Here is a 13,575-nt window from a genome sequence, read left to right on the forward strand (position 1 = left end):
CACACACACACACACACACCCCACCCACACACCACACACCACACGCACACACACACATACACACATACACACAACACACACACCACACACACACACAGAATTAACACTGTTCTGAGGTCAGCGCTCCACAGGTGGGACGTGTGGACATGAACTCCGACTCCAAATCAGTAATAACACATTCAGACACAGAATAAAGTAACCTTTTAATGCCAGGGGCCATAAACACACACACACACACGTCCCCAATAAGCCATTAACGGAACTCGTTCCCTCTGCATTTGTGCCACTCCAGCGCTCGGCCTCTTAAGATTCGCTCCTAATTGCATATGCAACGTAATTATGAATAAATAATAATACTGCCATTAGCCGTAATGAAGTATACACTCCTCTGAGCCGCCTGAATAAATGATTTGTCAGGAGGCAAAAGAGGAACAGCTATAATACTCCCCTAAGGGTTCTACCAGAAGGTTCCTTACTGGTCACACGCTGATACAGCGTGGGTAAGTTCTTCTACTCTGGCCCTGTGTTCTATGGTTCCGTAATAAAAAAGGGCTGAACGCTCCAAAACAAGAAAGTAGTGGTTCTTGTTCTGTGACCATCTGGTTTGTGGTTGGCGTTCCCTCAGGGTTCTGTTAATGTGATTCAGTGTCATTTGTATACATGTGCTGGTGCACAACAAATCAGCAGCAAACGGAGGTGCTAGAACCACCCGAGTCCCGGAGAACCTGCAATTATGCCGCTTATATCTCCCGTAACACCAAGAAGGAACTCCAGAGGGTGCCACTCCATACACTGGAACCATAAACTCCGATCCAGGTGTGGAGAAGGTGTGGACTCACCACCGGTATGGCGTGGGTGACGCCATCGCCGCTGTCGATGACGATTCCCGTCAGGGTCCGCTCGCCCACCTGCCGGGACGTCCACGAAGCCGCCAGGGCCAACACCGCCTGTCCACACGTCCCGTCATGATTGCATTACACGATTGAGGTTGTGAAGAGGTTCTGCACGTACCTGAACGGCGATGTAGAGGCCCGGCACGTTGAAGGTCTCAAACATGATCTCAGCCAGGTACTCCCGGTTCTCTGGTGTGTTCAGTGGAGGTTCTGTCTACCAAACACAGAAGAAGCAAACTTTGCAAGGATATCAGGGCTTAAGCACCTGAGGGCTTATGAAACGCCCTCCATCATCTCACCATCAGAAAGCTGTGGTCCTCCGGCTCGGCCCGCAGGTACTTGAATATGACCTGCTCCATGAACTTCTCCATCAGATCCCAGTCCTCAATGATGCCGTGCCGGATGGGCCACTTTGCCGAGGAGAGTCAGGAGCATCTGATTACTTCCACGGGGTTTACAATCCCCGACCAGCTCATATGGATCAGTTGTACCTTGGTGGCGTAGTTGGGTTTCTCGATCGCCTCGTCTCCAATGAAGAAGTCCAGATCATCCACCCCGCGCATGAGTCGCCGCTGCGCCTGGTCCCCCACGCCCGCCGTCTCCCTGATCGCTACGCCTGCAGCACCAAGACAGTGTCCCCATCTGGAGCGTTCTCCACCCACATTCCAACCAGCTTCACCCACTCCCCTACACACCATCTCTACTGATGAATAAAGGCCTTCAAAGCTGCTAATTAAACCCTCCTGAAGGGAGGAAGCTCCATTAGAAGGCCTGTGTGGTGCGTGCGAAGGCTTTACACTTTTACAGAGATGTCCACAACGCCAAGGAAGAACGCTGCACTCACACGAGGGCATGATGAACTGCGGCTCGGTGTTTCCAGCATAGCCCATCTTCGTGTACCTGGTTTCAACAAGACAATAACCGACGTCAGGGAGAAGTCCAGTGTCGTTAAAAAGGATTTTTTTTTATGTAAAAATATGAGGCCATTCATTTTCAGTTGGAATGGGATTTCAAAAATCTGGCCTTCTCATAACTCACAGACATACGCCCCGTCACACAGACAAGTGCTTTCATTAAAAACCCCATTAATAATCAGTCAAACAGCAGAGAGGAGCCAAAAGAGGTCATTACGGCCGACCTTGGTCACGGCATCTCCAACTTATAACCGTCTAACAAACTTTACATCTACAAAGTCAGAGTTGAAGCTGAAATATATTAACAGCTGTAGATGTAACAGCATATCTGATTATATCACAGCAAACATGTTGGTGTAGAATGTTAAATTCTATCAAGATTATGAACATTCATATCATCAGCGGTGGTGATGATATTGTGCTTCTGTATGATTCTGTTGTTGGAGTCTCTTATCCTTGTACAATGCTGGTCCAGTTAAATAAATAAATAAAGTAAATAAATAATAAAGTGAAGTGATTGTCACACGTGATACACAGGAGCACAGCACACAGTGCACACAGTGAAATTTGTCCTCTGCATTTAACCCATCACCCTGAGTGAGCAGTGGGCAGCCATGACCGGCGCCCGGGGAGCAGTGTGTGGGGACGGTGCTTTGCTCAGTGGCACCTCAGTGGCACTTTGGCGGATCGGGATTCGAACCGGCAACCTTCTGATTACGGGGCCGCTTCCTTAACCGCTAGGCCACCACTGCCCCAGTTAATGTACCATACTGAGTGCATACTGTTACGTCCTGGTATATTGGGGTGTGTTTCTGTTCTGTGTTTTGTGTTGTTTGCAGGTGCCTGGTGATTGTAAATTGAGCCCACCTGTACCTGCTGTGGGACAGACAGAATAAAAGGAGCCTCAGTCTCCTTTTTCGGGGCTGCGCTTGCCGTGCCATCCACCCACCTGCCTTCCTACCCTTTCCCTTTGACATCACTTCCGGCTTCCCCTAGGAGGCGACGCAACTTGTTGTGTCGGCCTGCTTCGGTGTTTGTCTGTTTTTCTGTTTTCCTGTTTTGTTTGCTGTTATTCGTTGTAATTCGTTTTGTATGTATTTCTTCTTTATTTATATATTTAGTAGTTAATAAAATACTTGTTAAAACTATCCGTTTCGTCTTAGTAGGTTTACGTTTGTGTCCTTTCTTTTGTTACGGGCCGGAGCCCCTAGACTGGTTCGTAACAAAATTGGGGGCTCGTCCGGGATTTGTTCTGTTTTTTTTCTCTCAGGACAAATTTGATTTATCTTCGGGACATCTGTATTTTTGGGGAAGACTCGCGTTCGACGTTCGTTGGAACTCTGGTAAGTTAGGCGTCTCCAGCCGGATTTTCGTAATCCCTCCATCGGAGCGCATTTGTTGTTTTGTTGGTTTGTGTTTGGGGATTTTGTTTGGGTGGTGTTTTGAAGAGCAACCCCGGGAGGAGCTTCGCGGTTTGTCTTCTGACTGACCACGAACCTTCAATTGGTAACGCTCTTTGAAGAAGCGAAGGTTTATTTAGAGGGAGAGTTAGGCAGGTTTAGGGATCAGAGTTCCCTCACGAATACGTTGTTGCGGTGGAGAAATCGCACGTTTCGCTCCGTTCGCAGTCGGATTTTTTTTGGTGCTGCATCTCGTGTCTCTTGGCAACATGTCGTTGGCAGACGAGTTTATTCAGAGCCCTTCGTACGAACTCCTGTCACGTTGCACTAAAGACAATTTGTTGCACATTGCAGAAAACTACGCGATTGAATTAACAAGCGAAGATAAAAAGTTGAAGGAATCTCTTTTTAAAGCCGTAGAACGCGCTTTATTGGGCAGTAATGTACTTGCGGCGCGGACCGAGGGTCCGGCGTCCCCGCAATCTGCAGCCGGTAGCGTCTCTGAAATGGAATTAAAGATGCGCGAATATTCTTTTCGGGAGCGGCAGATGCAATACGAAGCAGCGAAGTGGAGATCTGAACGTGACAGCCGTGCTGTGCGGGAGAAGGAAATTGAGAAGGAGTTGCAGATTCGTAAAATGGAAATCGAATTAGAAGTAAAACGACTCGAGTGTGAGGAACGCGAGAGAGAGCGGAACCGGGAATATGAAAGTCAGCGCGAAAGGGAAGAGCGGGACTTTGTTTTAAAGAAATTAGAATTAGAATTGTCCGCTAGAAAAGACGCCGTAGTTCCGGCGGTGGCCTCTGTTCCTCCCGTGTCGCTGTTACCTCCTGGCTCTGTGTCTCCTCCTCAAGTCCCTCCTGTGGACCAGTTTTCTTCCGATCCAGGTGATTATGGGTTTGATGTGTCCCGTAATATTCGTCTCGTCCCTCCGTTCAACGAACGAGAGGTCGGGAAGTATTTTAGCCATTTTGAGAGGGTTGCCATTACATTAAAATGGCCAACTTCTGTCTGGAGTCTTTTATTACAGTGTGTGTTGTCTGGTAAAGCTCAGGAAGTTTACTCTGCCCTCACAGTTGAGCAGAGTTCAGACTACAGTACTGTTAAAACTGCGATTTTAAACGCATATGAACTAGTACCTGAAGCATACAGACAAAAATTCCGTCGACTGAGTAAAAATGACCGAATTACATATGTTGAATTTGCACGTGAGAAGGAGAACCTGTTCGACCGCTGGTGTACATCAGAGCACGTTACATCCCGCGAACAGTTGAGAGAGTTAGTACTGTTGGAGGAGTTTAAAAACTGTGTTCCTGATGCTGTCGCTACCTATCTGCATGATAGACAGGTTACCACCTTGGCTCAAGCTGCTGTTTGTGCTGATCAGTATGCTCTGACACATAAAAGTGTCTTCGTCCCGTTCTCTTCGTCTCCCTCACGCTGCATTCGCTCGCCACCTTCCAGCCCAAAACAGAGCTGGAGGAATTCCAGAAAATCTTCACCCCCCAAAGACCCTCGTGGGTGTTTTTATTGTCATGAGCCGGGTCATTTAATTGCTTCATGTCCTCGGTTGCAGAAAAAGAATCTAGCATCGTCCAAATCACTCCCAAAGAAAGTTGGGCTGGTGCACACGTTCACTTCGGAGAACATTATCGATGAGGTTGATCCTGGCTATGAGCCATTTATATTAAATGGAACGGTGTCTCTTACTGGTCGTGTGGAAGATGATGTTGCTATTAAAATTCTGCGTGATACTGGTGCTGCACAATCGTTCATTTTAGATTCGGTTCTCCCATTCTCTACGGAGAGTTGTTGCGATTCCGATGTGCTGGTGCAGGGAATTGAAATGGGGTTCGCGAGAGTCCCATTGCACACTCTGCACTTAAAAAGTGAATTGGTCTCGGGTGTTTTTAGGATTGCGGTTTGTTCTCAGCTTCCAGTGAAAGGGGTTTCCTTTCTTTTGGGAAATGATGTCGCTGGAGGAAAAGTCCTTCCAGTTCCGGAGGTTGTAGACGTACCGATGTTGGTTATGGATGTGGACTCGAGTCTGGCTTCAGTCTACCCTGCGTGTATTATTACGCGAGCGCAAGCTCGTAGGTATCAAGATGAAGTTGGGTTATCTGATACTTTTATGTCGTTCGACCCTTCGCCTGTGATTTCTGCGCATGTATCTGAGGAGATGTCCACATGCGGTGATGCTGCAGCTGCTGATGATGTGTGGCTGAGCGTAGATAAAGTGTTGATTGCTGGTGAACAGAAGACTGATCCTTCTCTGGCACGGTGCCGTACTGCTGCCAGAGAAGGAGGTGTAGTTAACACATCATCGTCATTTTACTGGGAAGATGGATTTTTAATGCGGAAGTGGATTCCACCACACAGTGAAGATTTGGGGTGGAATGCGGTTATTCAGCTTGTGGTTCCTGCTAAATTTAGAGGTCAGGTACTGGCCGTCGGGCACGACCATGACTTTGCTGGTCATTTGGGGGTAAATAAGACATACCACCGTATTTTACGTCACTTCTTTTGGCCAGGTTTAAAATCTGATGTGGTTAAATACTGCCGGTCATGCCATCGCTGTCAAATAGCAGGAAAACCAAATCAGGTGATTCCCCCTGCTCCGCTCCGTCCCATCCCAGTAATTTCTGAGCCATTTGAGAGAATTATTTTAGATTGTGTAGGACCTTTGCCTACGACAAGGTCTGGGCATCGATATTTGCTGACTATTATGTGTGCTGCAACACGCTATCCTGAAGCCGTCCCATTACGTTCACTCAAAGCTAAACCTGTTTTACGCGCACTGATCCGGTTCTTTTCTACGTTTGGACTGCCAAAGGTAGTACAGACAGATCAGGGCTCTAACTTTCTATCACGCCTGTTTAAGGAAGTGTTGAGTGAGTTGTCCATTAAGCATGTGGTGTCTAGTGCTTATCATCCAGAGTCTCAAGGAGCCTTGGAAAGATTTCATCAGACGCTGAAGACCATGTTTCGTACGTACAGTGATGACACTAAAGAGTGGGATGATGGGTTGCCACTCTTATTGTTCGCTGTTCGTGAAACACCCCAAGAGTCACTTGGTTTTAGTCCTGCGGATTTGATCTTTGGCCACACCATCCGGGGCCCATTGAAACTTTTGCGTGAGAAGTGGGGATCTCAGGGCAAAGAGAATTCACGGAACATTCTTGATTTTGTGAGTTCATTTCGTGAGCGTTTGCATCGAGCATGTGAGTGTGCACGCAACGCTTTAGTAAAATCTCAGTTAAAGATGAAGGGGTGTTATGACCGTAAGGCTGTGAGTCGGGAGTTCCAGCCTGGTGAAAAAGTGCTTGTGCTCTTGCCTGTTGTAGGATCTGCGTTACAAGCAAGGTTTTCTGGCCCTTATGAAGTTGTGTCTAAACTGAGTGAAACAGATTATGTCATTCGTACGCCTGATAGACGGCGTAAAACTAGAGTGTGTCACATTAATATGCTCAAGTCTTATGTTACCAGGGATGTGGAGAAAGTAGCTGCTGGAGCCGTTCCAGTCGCAGCCATATCCACTGCGGTGATTCCCTGCTACAGTCCTGAGGAGGACGGCCTTACTCTGCGAGACGTTCCTGTGACTTGTGCCCGTCTCCAGAATTCTGAGATCATGTCTGATCTGGACTCGTTTCTGTCACATCTCTCTGATCAGCATGCTTGTGAGATTAAAAATTTAATAGGCCTCTTTCCTTCTTTGTTTTCAGATGTGCCATCTTGTTGTAATGTCCTGTGCCATGACATTGACGTGGGTGACCATGCTCCCATAAAGCAGCATGCATACCGCCTCAATCCCACAAGGAGGGCTGCGATGGCAGCTGAGGTGGCCTATCTTGCTGATCATGGATTAGCAGTGCCCAGTTCTAGTGCCTGGAGTTCTCCGTGCATTCTGGTTCCTAAACCAGATGGCACTCATCGGTTCTGCACTGACTATCGTAAAGTGAATGCAGTCACACGACCTGACTCGTTTCCACTGCCTCGTATGGAGGATTGCGTCGACCGTGTGGGCTCAGCTAGCTTTGTCAGTAAGCTGGACTTGTTGAAAGGCTATTGGCAGGTGCCACTGACACCTAGAGCTGCTGAGGTCTCAGCATTCGTGACACCAGATAGTTTTATGCAGTATTCTGTAATGGCATTCGGGTTGCGGAATGCACCAGCAACCTTTCAGCGTCTTATGACTACAGTGTTGGCAGGAGTGCCAAATTGTGAGGCGTACCTCGATGATGTAGTCATTCATTCGTCTACCTGGTCTGACCATGTGCAGTCACTCCACACTGTGTTTGACCGCTTGTGTAAAGCTTCGCTCACCCTAAACTTGGCGAAGTGTGAGTTTGCGAAAGCAACTGTGAGTTATTTGGGTAAACAAGTTGGTCAGGGACAAGTTCGTCCCCTTGCAGCTAAAGTAGTAGCCATCTTTGACTTTCCCGTACCAACCACTCAGCGAGAGCTGTGTAGGTTCCTTGGGATGATTGGGTACTACCGTAGTTTTTGTAAAAACTTCTCTGATGTTGTGTTGCCACTGACGAATCTGCTCCGTAAAAACACTGTCTTTGTTTGGTCTGCAGATTGCCAGAAGGCATTTGAACATGCCAAAGCATTGCTTTGTAGTTCTCCAGTTCTTGCTGCTCCAAACTTTAATGTTCCATTCATACTAGAGGTGGATGCAAGTGCTACTGGAGCAGGTGCTGTACTTTTACAAGAAGATGCAAATGGATTTGATCACCCCGTTTGTTATTTTTCTAAGAAATTCTTGAAACATCAACTGAACTACAGTACCATCGAGAAGGAAGCCTTGGCGTTGTTGCTGTCACTGCAACATTTCGAAGTTTATGTGGGATCAACTCCCATTCCAGTTAAAGTGTTTACTGATCATAACCCTCTTGTCTTCCTCACCAGGATGAAAACGCCAATCAGCGTCTTATGCGCTGGTCTTTATATCTACAAGGGTTTAATTTGGAGATCAGGTACAAAAGGGGCTCTGATAATGTTTTGGCGGACACCTTGTCACGCTCCTACCAATAAATGTTTTTGATCAACAGTAAATGTTGATTTTTAGTGGTGGGGGTGTTACGTCCTGTTATTTTGGGTGTGTTTCTGTTCAGTGTTTTGTGTTGTTTGCAGGTGCCTGGTGATTGTAAATTGAGCCCACCTGTACCTGCTGTGGGACAGACAGAATAAAAGGAGCCTCAGTCTCCTTTTTCGGGGCTGCGCTTGCCGTGCCATCCACCCACCTGCCTTCCTACCCTTTCCCTTTGACATCACTTCCGGTTTCCCCTGCGCTTCCCCTAGGAGGCGACGCAACTTGTTGTGTCGGCCTGCTTCGGTGTTTGTCTGTTTTTCTGTTTTCCTGTTTTGTTTGCTGTTATTCCTTGTAATTCGTTTTGTATGTATTTCTTCTTTATTTATATATTTAGTAGTTAATAAAATACTTGTTAAAACTATCCGTTTCGTCTTAGTAGGTTTACGTTTGTGTCCTTTCTTTTGTTACGGGCCGGAGCCCCTAGACTGGTTCGTAACAATACTGATAAATGAAAGTGACGTGATTGCCATTGTGAAACACTGCAGTACAGCACACTGTGACAGTGAAATGTGTCCTCTGTATTTACCATGACAGGCGCCTGGGGAGCAGTGTGCGGGGACAGTACCTTCATCAAGGGGACCTCAGATGCACCTTGGAGGATTGGGCCACTAGGCCACCACTGCCATTACTACCACTGTAGTAATTTTGTAAATACACGGTCGGTGCAGTAACGGTGTAGGTACAGGGTCGGTGCAGTAACGGTGTAGGTACAGGGTCGGTGCAGTAACGGTGTAGGTACAGGGTCGGTGCAGTAACGGTGCAGGTACAGGGTCGGTGCAGTAACGGTGTAGGTACAGGGTCGGTGCAGTAACGGTGCAGGTACAGGGTCGGTGCAGTAACGGTGCAGGTACAGGGTCGGTGCAGTAACGGTGCAGGTACAGGGTCGATGCAGTAACGGTGCAGGTACAGGGTCGGTGCAGTAACGGTGCAGGTACAGGGTCGGTGCAGTAACGGTGCAGGTACAGGGTCGGTGCAGTAACGGTGCAGGTACAGGGTCGGTGCAGTAACGGTGTAGGTACAGGGTCGGTGCAGTAATGGTGCAGGTACAGGGTCGATGCAGTAATGGTGCAGGTACAGGGTCGATGCAGTAATGGTGCAGGTACAGGGTCGGTGCAGTAAGGGTGTAAGTACAGGGTCGGTGCAGTAATGGTGTAGGTACAGGGTCGGTGCAGTAATGGTGCAGGTACAGGGTCGGTGCGGTAACTGTGTAGGTACAGGATCGGTGCGGTAATGGTGCAGGTACAGGGTCGATGCAGTAATGGTGCAGGTACAGGGTCGGTGCGGTAACTGTGTAGGTACAGGGTCGGTGCAGTAAGGGTGTAGGTACAGGGTCGGTGCAGTAAGGGTGCAGGTACAGGGTCGGTGCGGTAAGGGTGCAGGTACAGGGTCGGTGCGGTAACGGTGCAGGTACAGGGTCGGTGCGGTAACGGTGTAGGTACAGGGTCGGTGCAGTAACTGTGTAGGTACAGGGTCGGTGCGGTAACGGTGCAGGTACAGGGTCGGTGCAGTAACGGTGTAGGTACAGGGTCGGTGCAGTAAGGGTGTAGGTACAGGGTCGGTGCGGTAACTGTGTAGGTACAGGGTCGGTGCAGTAACTGTGTAGGTACAGGGTCGGTGCAGTAATGGTGTAGACGCAGGGTCTGTGCAGTAACTGTGTAGCAGTACCGGGTGAAGTGGTAAGAACTTACCCCGTCCCGCAGTCGATCACGCAGGGGGGCAGCGGTGCGGTCATGTCTCGGCTGCTTCTGTATTCAGTACCGGACTGCGGTTATTTATTCCCGAGCGCGCGCACCGTTATTTTCCTCCTGGACTGCGCGAGCACTTCCCAAGTCGCAGGGAAAACTGGGAAGGGGGGGGGGGTCGCTAAAATCCTGCCCCACTTCTAATTACCTTCTCTGTTTTAACGGAGTTGTTTTTTCGCTCTGCCTCAGCTCCTACTGTCATATTATTACGGTGTTTAGCAGCGCATTTTTTGTTCCACATTTGTTGGCGTATTTGAACACTGTGATGTTTTCCAAATCAACCGTCATGTAAATTATCCAGTAATATCTACGCACTTTAACATTATAAACACGAGAAAAACCGCCAAAGAAATAAAAAGGGCGTGTGGCTCTACTAGGTTCGTTACGGTACCGCAGTACGGGACCCGGAAGTGTTCGCTGCGACGTGGTTTGTTTTGGAGTTTGAAGATGAGCTCCAGGTTCCACACTTCTGAAACGGGCGCCCAGGTAGTTGGAGGTCGGGGTTCAGGGGTGAAACGCCGCGTGGATAATTGTCGGTTAATCTTTAGAGTAAAAAAAAAAGAAAGAAAAGAACAACAACAATAACACGTGTGAACTTTGACGGCTCTTCTTCTGTTTTCTCTTCGTTTTAATCATTTTTAATGCTTTTAAACAGTTTTTGGTAAATGCAACACTACTGTATTTCATCCACAGCTGTTTGCCAGACTTGAGGGTCGGAGGTCACTGGAGGGCATTGCAGCCAACATCTTCCCCGAGGATGGAGGACCAACGCAAGGCAAGAACTACAGAGCAGCCATGCAGGACTGTCCTCCATCACGACATCCTTGTCACTGCACATTTTTAAAAGCACTTTTTTCTTTTAAATGATTGTGAAAGCCAGAGCTGTATTGGTGTTCAAATGTATATGTTGACCATTACATATGTCAACTCCTGTACTGTAAAGGAGATGTGGTGGAGATGCATGGAATGGAAGGGACGGCGAAGACGGAGACACTCTACCACCTGGTCTCGTGCTGCATCCTCCCTGCCCAGTGCGGTGGGCTGGAGGTGGAGGTCATGTTCGTGGACACGGACCACCACTTCGACATGCTGAGGCTGGTCGCTGTGCTGGAGGGACGTCTAGAGCCTGCAGGAGATGGCAGCCTGAAGGAGGAGACCCTGAAGGCATCTCTGCGGCGGTTGTCCGTGGTCCGGTGTTCCAGCTCCGCCCAGCTCCTCCTCACCTTGCTCCACCTGGAGAACACCTTCTGCAGTCGGCCTTCGCTCTGCGTGCTCATGGTGGACAGCATCTCAGCCTTCTACTGGGTGGACCGCGGTAACGGTGGAGACCGACCGGCCCGACAGGAAGCCAACCTCCACAAGTGCGCCGAGCTGCTGGACCGGATTCGCCGGGATTACGGCATCACGGTGTTCGCCACCACCCACGCCATCATGAGGAACTACGCCTCATCTTCAGCGTCCCCGTCGTCCTCCAGCACTGGGGATTTCGATAGGCCGTACCTGTGCCGGGCGTGGCAGCGGATTGTGACCCACAGGGTGGTCTTCTCAAAATGTGACGTGCTGAAGGACAAAAAGCAGGTGTTCAGCGCAGCCTGCAGCACGTCGAGGACCAGAGGCGTGAAGAGGACTTTGTTCTGCATCACTAACAGTGGCATCGAGTTCTTGTGAAGGAGGTGGGGCTTAATCATGATGATTCCTCACCTTCTGGTCTTCAGAACTTTCCAGGCAGTCTAATAAAATGCTGGAGGACATCGTCATATTTCAAGTGAAATTTCAGGTCAATTAATCAACAATTCCATGTTCTTCATGTTTCTGGTGTTTTTACAGCTGTCGCCTTAATAAAGTTCACAGTGAAAATGATTATTTCACATTAATACGAGTTCTTCTGGCCTGTCTGTGGTCCTGCAGGGGCCTCCAGTTTCTCCTTCTTTTTCCACCAGAGAACCAGTGGGCGCATTATCATTTTAAAAAGCCGCCACGACTTCCTGTCTGTACCAAACATCGTGGTTGGTGGATGGTGTTGGTGACATCATCTCCTCATTAGCATTTAAAGCTACAGACACAGAACCATTGTGGGACTGGATCAAAGTGTCTTAATTGTGCAGCAAGAGACTTCACATACAGAATTAAGACCATATAAAAGTATGAAAAGATTCATGTTATTGTAGAATTTAATTTTCAATCAGGACTCACCGTTGAGCAGATGAAGGACGCTTTGGTTTTGCTGGTCTGATGAAATATGTGAACTTGACGGTATTATTTGTTTGGTGAATGTATTCTGGAGTTTTTATCATGATAATTTGCTCATGGAGGTCAGGAGGTGATTGGAATCTATTCACATTTATAATGCATTAGTGCTTAAAACGTTGTAGAGTCCCTGGTTCTGGGCTCTGTTCACAGCAGATATCATGACCCTGCTGGCAAATGACGGCGTAATTACCAGCCTGGTGTCACATGAGCAGCTGTACTCGGCATAATAGCAGGTTCCCCGTCTCCTGGATGGCGGTGGCTCCATGGCTGAGCCCCGCTGAGCGCCTTTGTTCCGAAAGACACACCTCGCCATCTAAACCCGCTGCAGATGTTCCACAGCTTCACGCAGCTGGTTTAAAGTGCGTCAAATTCAGAAGTCAGCTGGTGATACACATTAGACCTAGAAGAACATGGAAGAACCTTGAGGAGCTTGCAGGATGTAGGAACGAGGTACAGGAGGCAATGACGGCATCTCAAGCTGCTTCCATGGACATGACCTCAGTTCGACGCAGGGCCTTCGGGACGATGCAGAACAAGAGGCTGACAAGCCGACATAAAAGCAGGACCTTCTGGGTCAATAAAGAGCAAAATCCCAAGGTTCATTTCCTTCCTGAATCCATACATGAATAATTGTGGTGGTAAAAAGGAGCACAACATCACGTTCTGTTCATTGTGTTAACGGGAGAAAAACGTTCTCGTTTCTGCTTCACCTGAGGTCCCATCAGGCTGAATAAACGTTCTAAATCGCCTTCATGCAGCTCTGGAATGATCCGCACTTGCCATAATTGGCCGCTGATTAGGTGGTCACTTCAGCCGACGCCCCTGATTGCTCCTCCTCCTCCACCACTTTCCCACAATCAGCCGGTATTCCGCTCGAGAGAGCCGGGCCTGTAGCAGCCAGATCAATTCGGAGCTATCAGGTGCAGAGAGAGCAAGATGAAGACACAGAGTCACCCTAGACATTTAATTTAAGGTCCCCTATAATAAAATGTGAGATGATTGAACATTAATACGAGTTCCCTGAGCCTGTCTATGGTCCTGCAGTGGCTAGAAATGGCGATAGGTGTAAAGAGTCATTCTGCTTCACCATTCAGAAAGCGTTCAGATGGTCGGATCTGGAATTTGTTACTTGGATCTGGAAAGGTTACTTGACTTCCTGTCTGCACCAAACATTGTGGTTGGTGTTGATGACGTCATTTCCGTGAATGTCCCTCAACTTCTATTGCTACAGACGGTGAAACGGCGCGTCCTGGGAAATCTCATAGTGGGACTGGATCAAA

The 13,575-nt window shown here is 48.4% G+C and overlaps 2 protein-coding genes across 2 annotated transcripts in view; one reads left to right on the forward strand and one right to left on the reverse strand.

Annotated features, from left to right (window-relative positions):
• LOC114783285 (actin-related protein 3B-like) overlaps positions 1-10,433 on the reverse strand; it is a 14,581-nt gene extending 4,148 nt beyond the window's left edge. Inside the window, exons 1-6 of the mRNA XM_028968702.1 lie at positions 9,992-10,433; positions 1,738-1,793; positions 1,385-1,509; positions 1,193-1,303; positions 1,012-1,107; positions 744-947 (exon numbers count right to left, since the gene is read on the reverse strand). Coding sequence (XP_028824535.1) covers positions 744-947; positions 1,012-1,107; positions 1,193-1,303; positions 1,385-1,509; positions 1,738-1,793; positions 9,992-10,035 — 636 coding nt within the window. The 5' untranslated portion in view covers positions 10,036-10,433. The remainder of the gene's footprint in view (positions 1-743; positions 948-1,011; positions 1,108-1,192; positions 1,304-1,384; positions 1,510-1,737; positions 1,794-9,991) is intronic.
• Positions 10,434-10,446: 13 nt separating this feature from the next.
• On the forward strand, positions 10,447-11,875 carry xrcc2 (X-ray repair complementing defective repair in Chinese hamster cells 2). Its single transcript, XM_028968716.1, has 3 exons — positions 10,447-10,531; positions 10,739-10,820; positions 10,989-11,875. Exons 1-3 carry the CDS (start codon positions 10,493-10,495, stop codon positions 11,711-11,713), a joined length of 846 nt encoding a protein of 281 aa, XP_028824549.1. The 5' UTR covers positions 10,447-10,492; the 3' UTR covers positions 11,714-11,875.
• Positions 11,876-13,575: the final 1,700 nt, after the last annotated feature.

Source organism: Denticeps clupeoides, unplaced genomic scaffold (genome assembly GCF_900700375.1).
Source record: "Denticeps clupeoides unplaced genomic scaffold, fDenClu1.1, whole genome shotgun sequence".
Classification (NCBI taxonomy): Eukaryota; Metazoa; Chordata; class Actinopteri; order Clupeiformes; family Denticipitidae; genus Denticeps; species Denticeps clupeoides.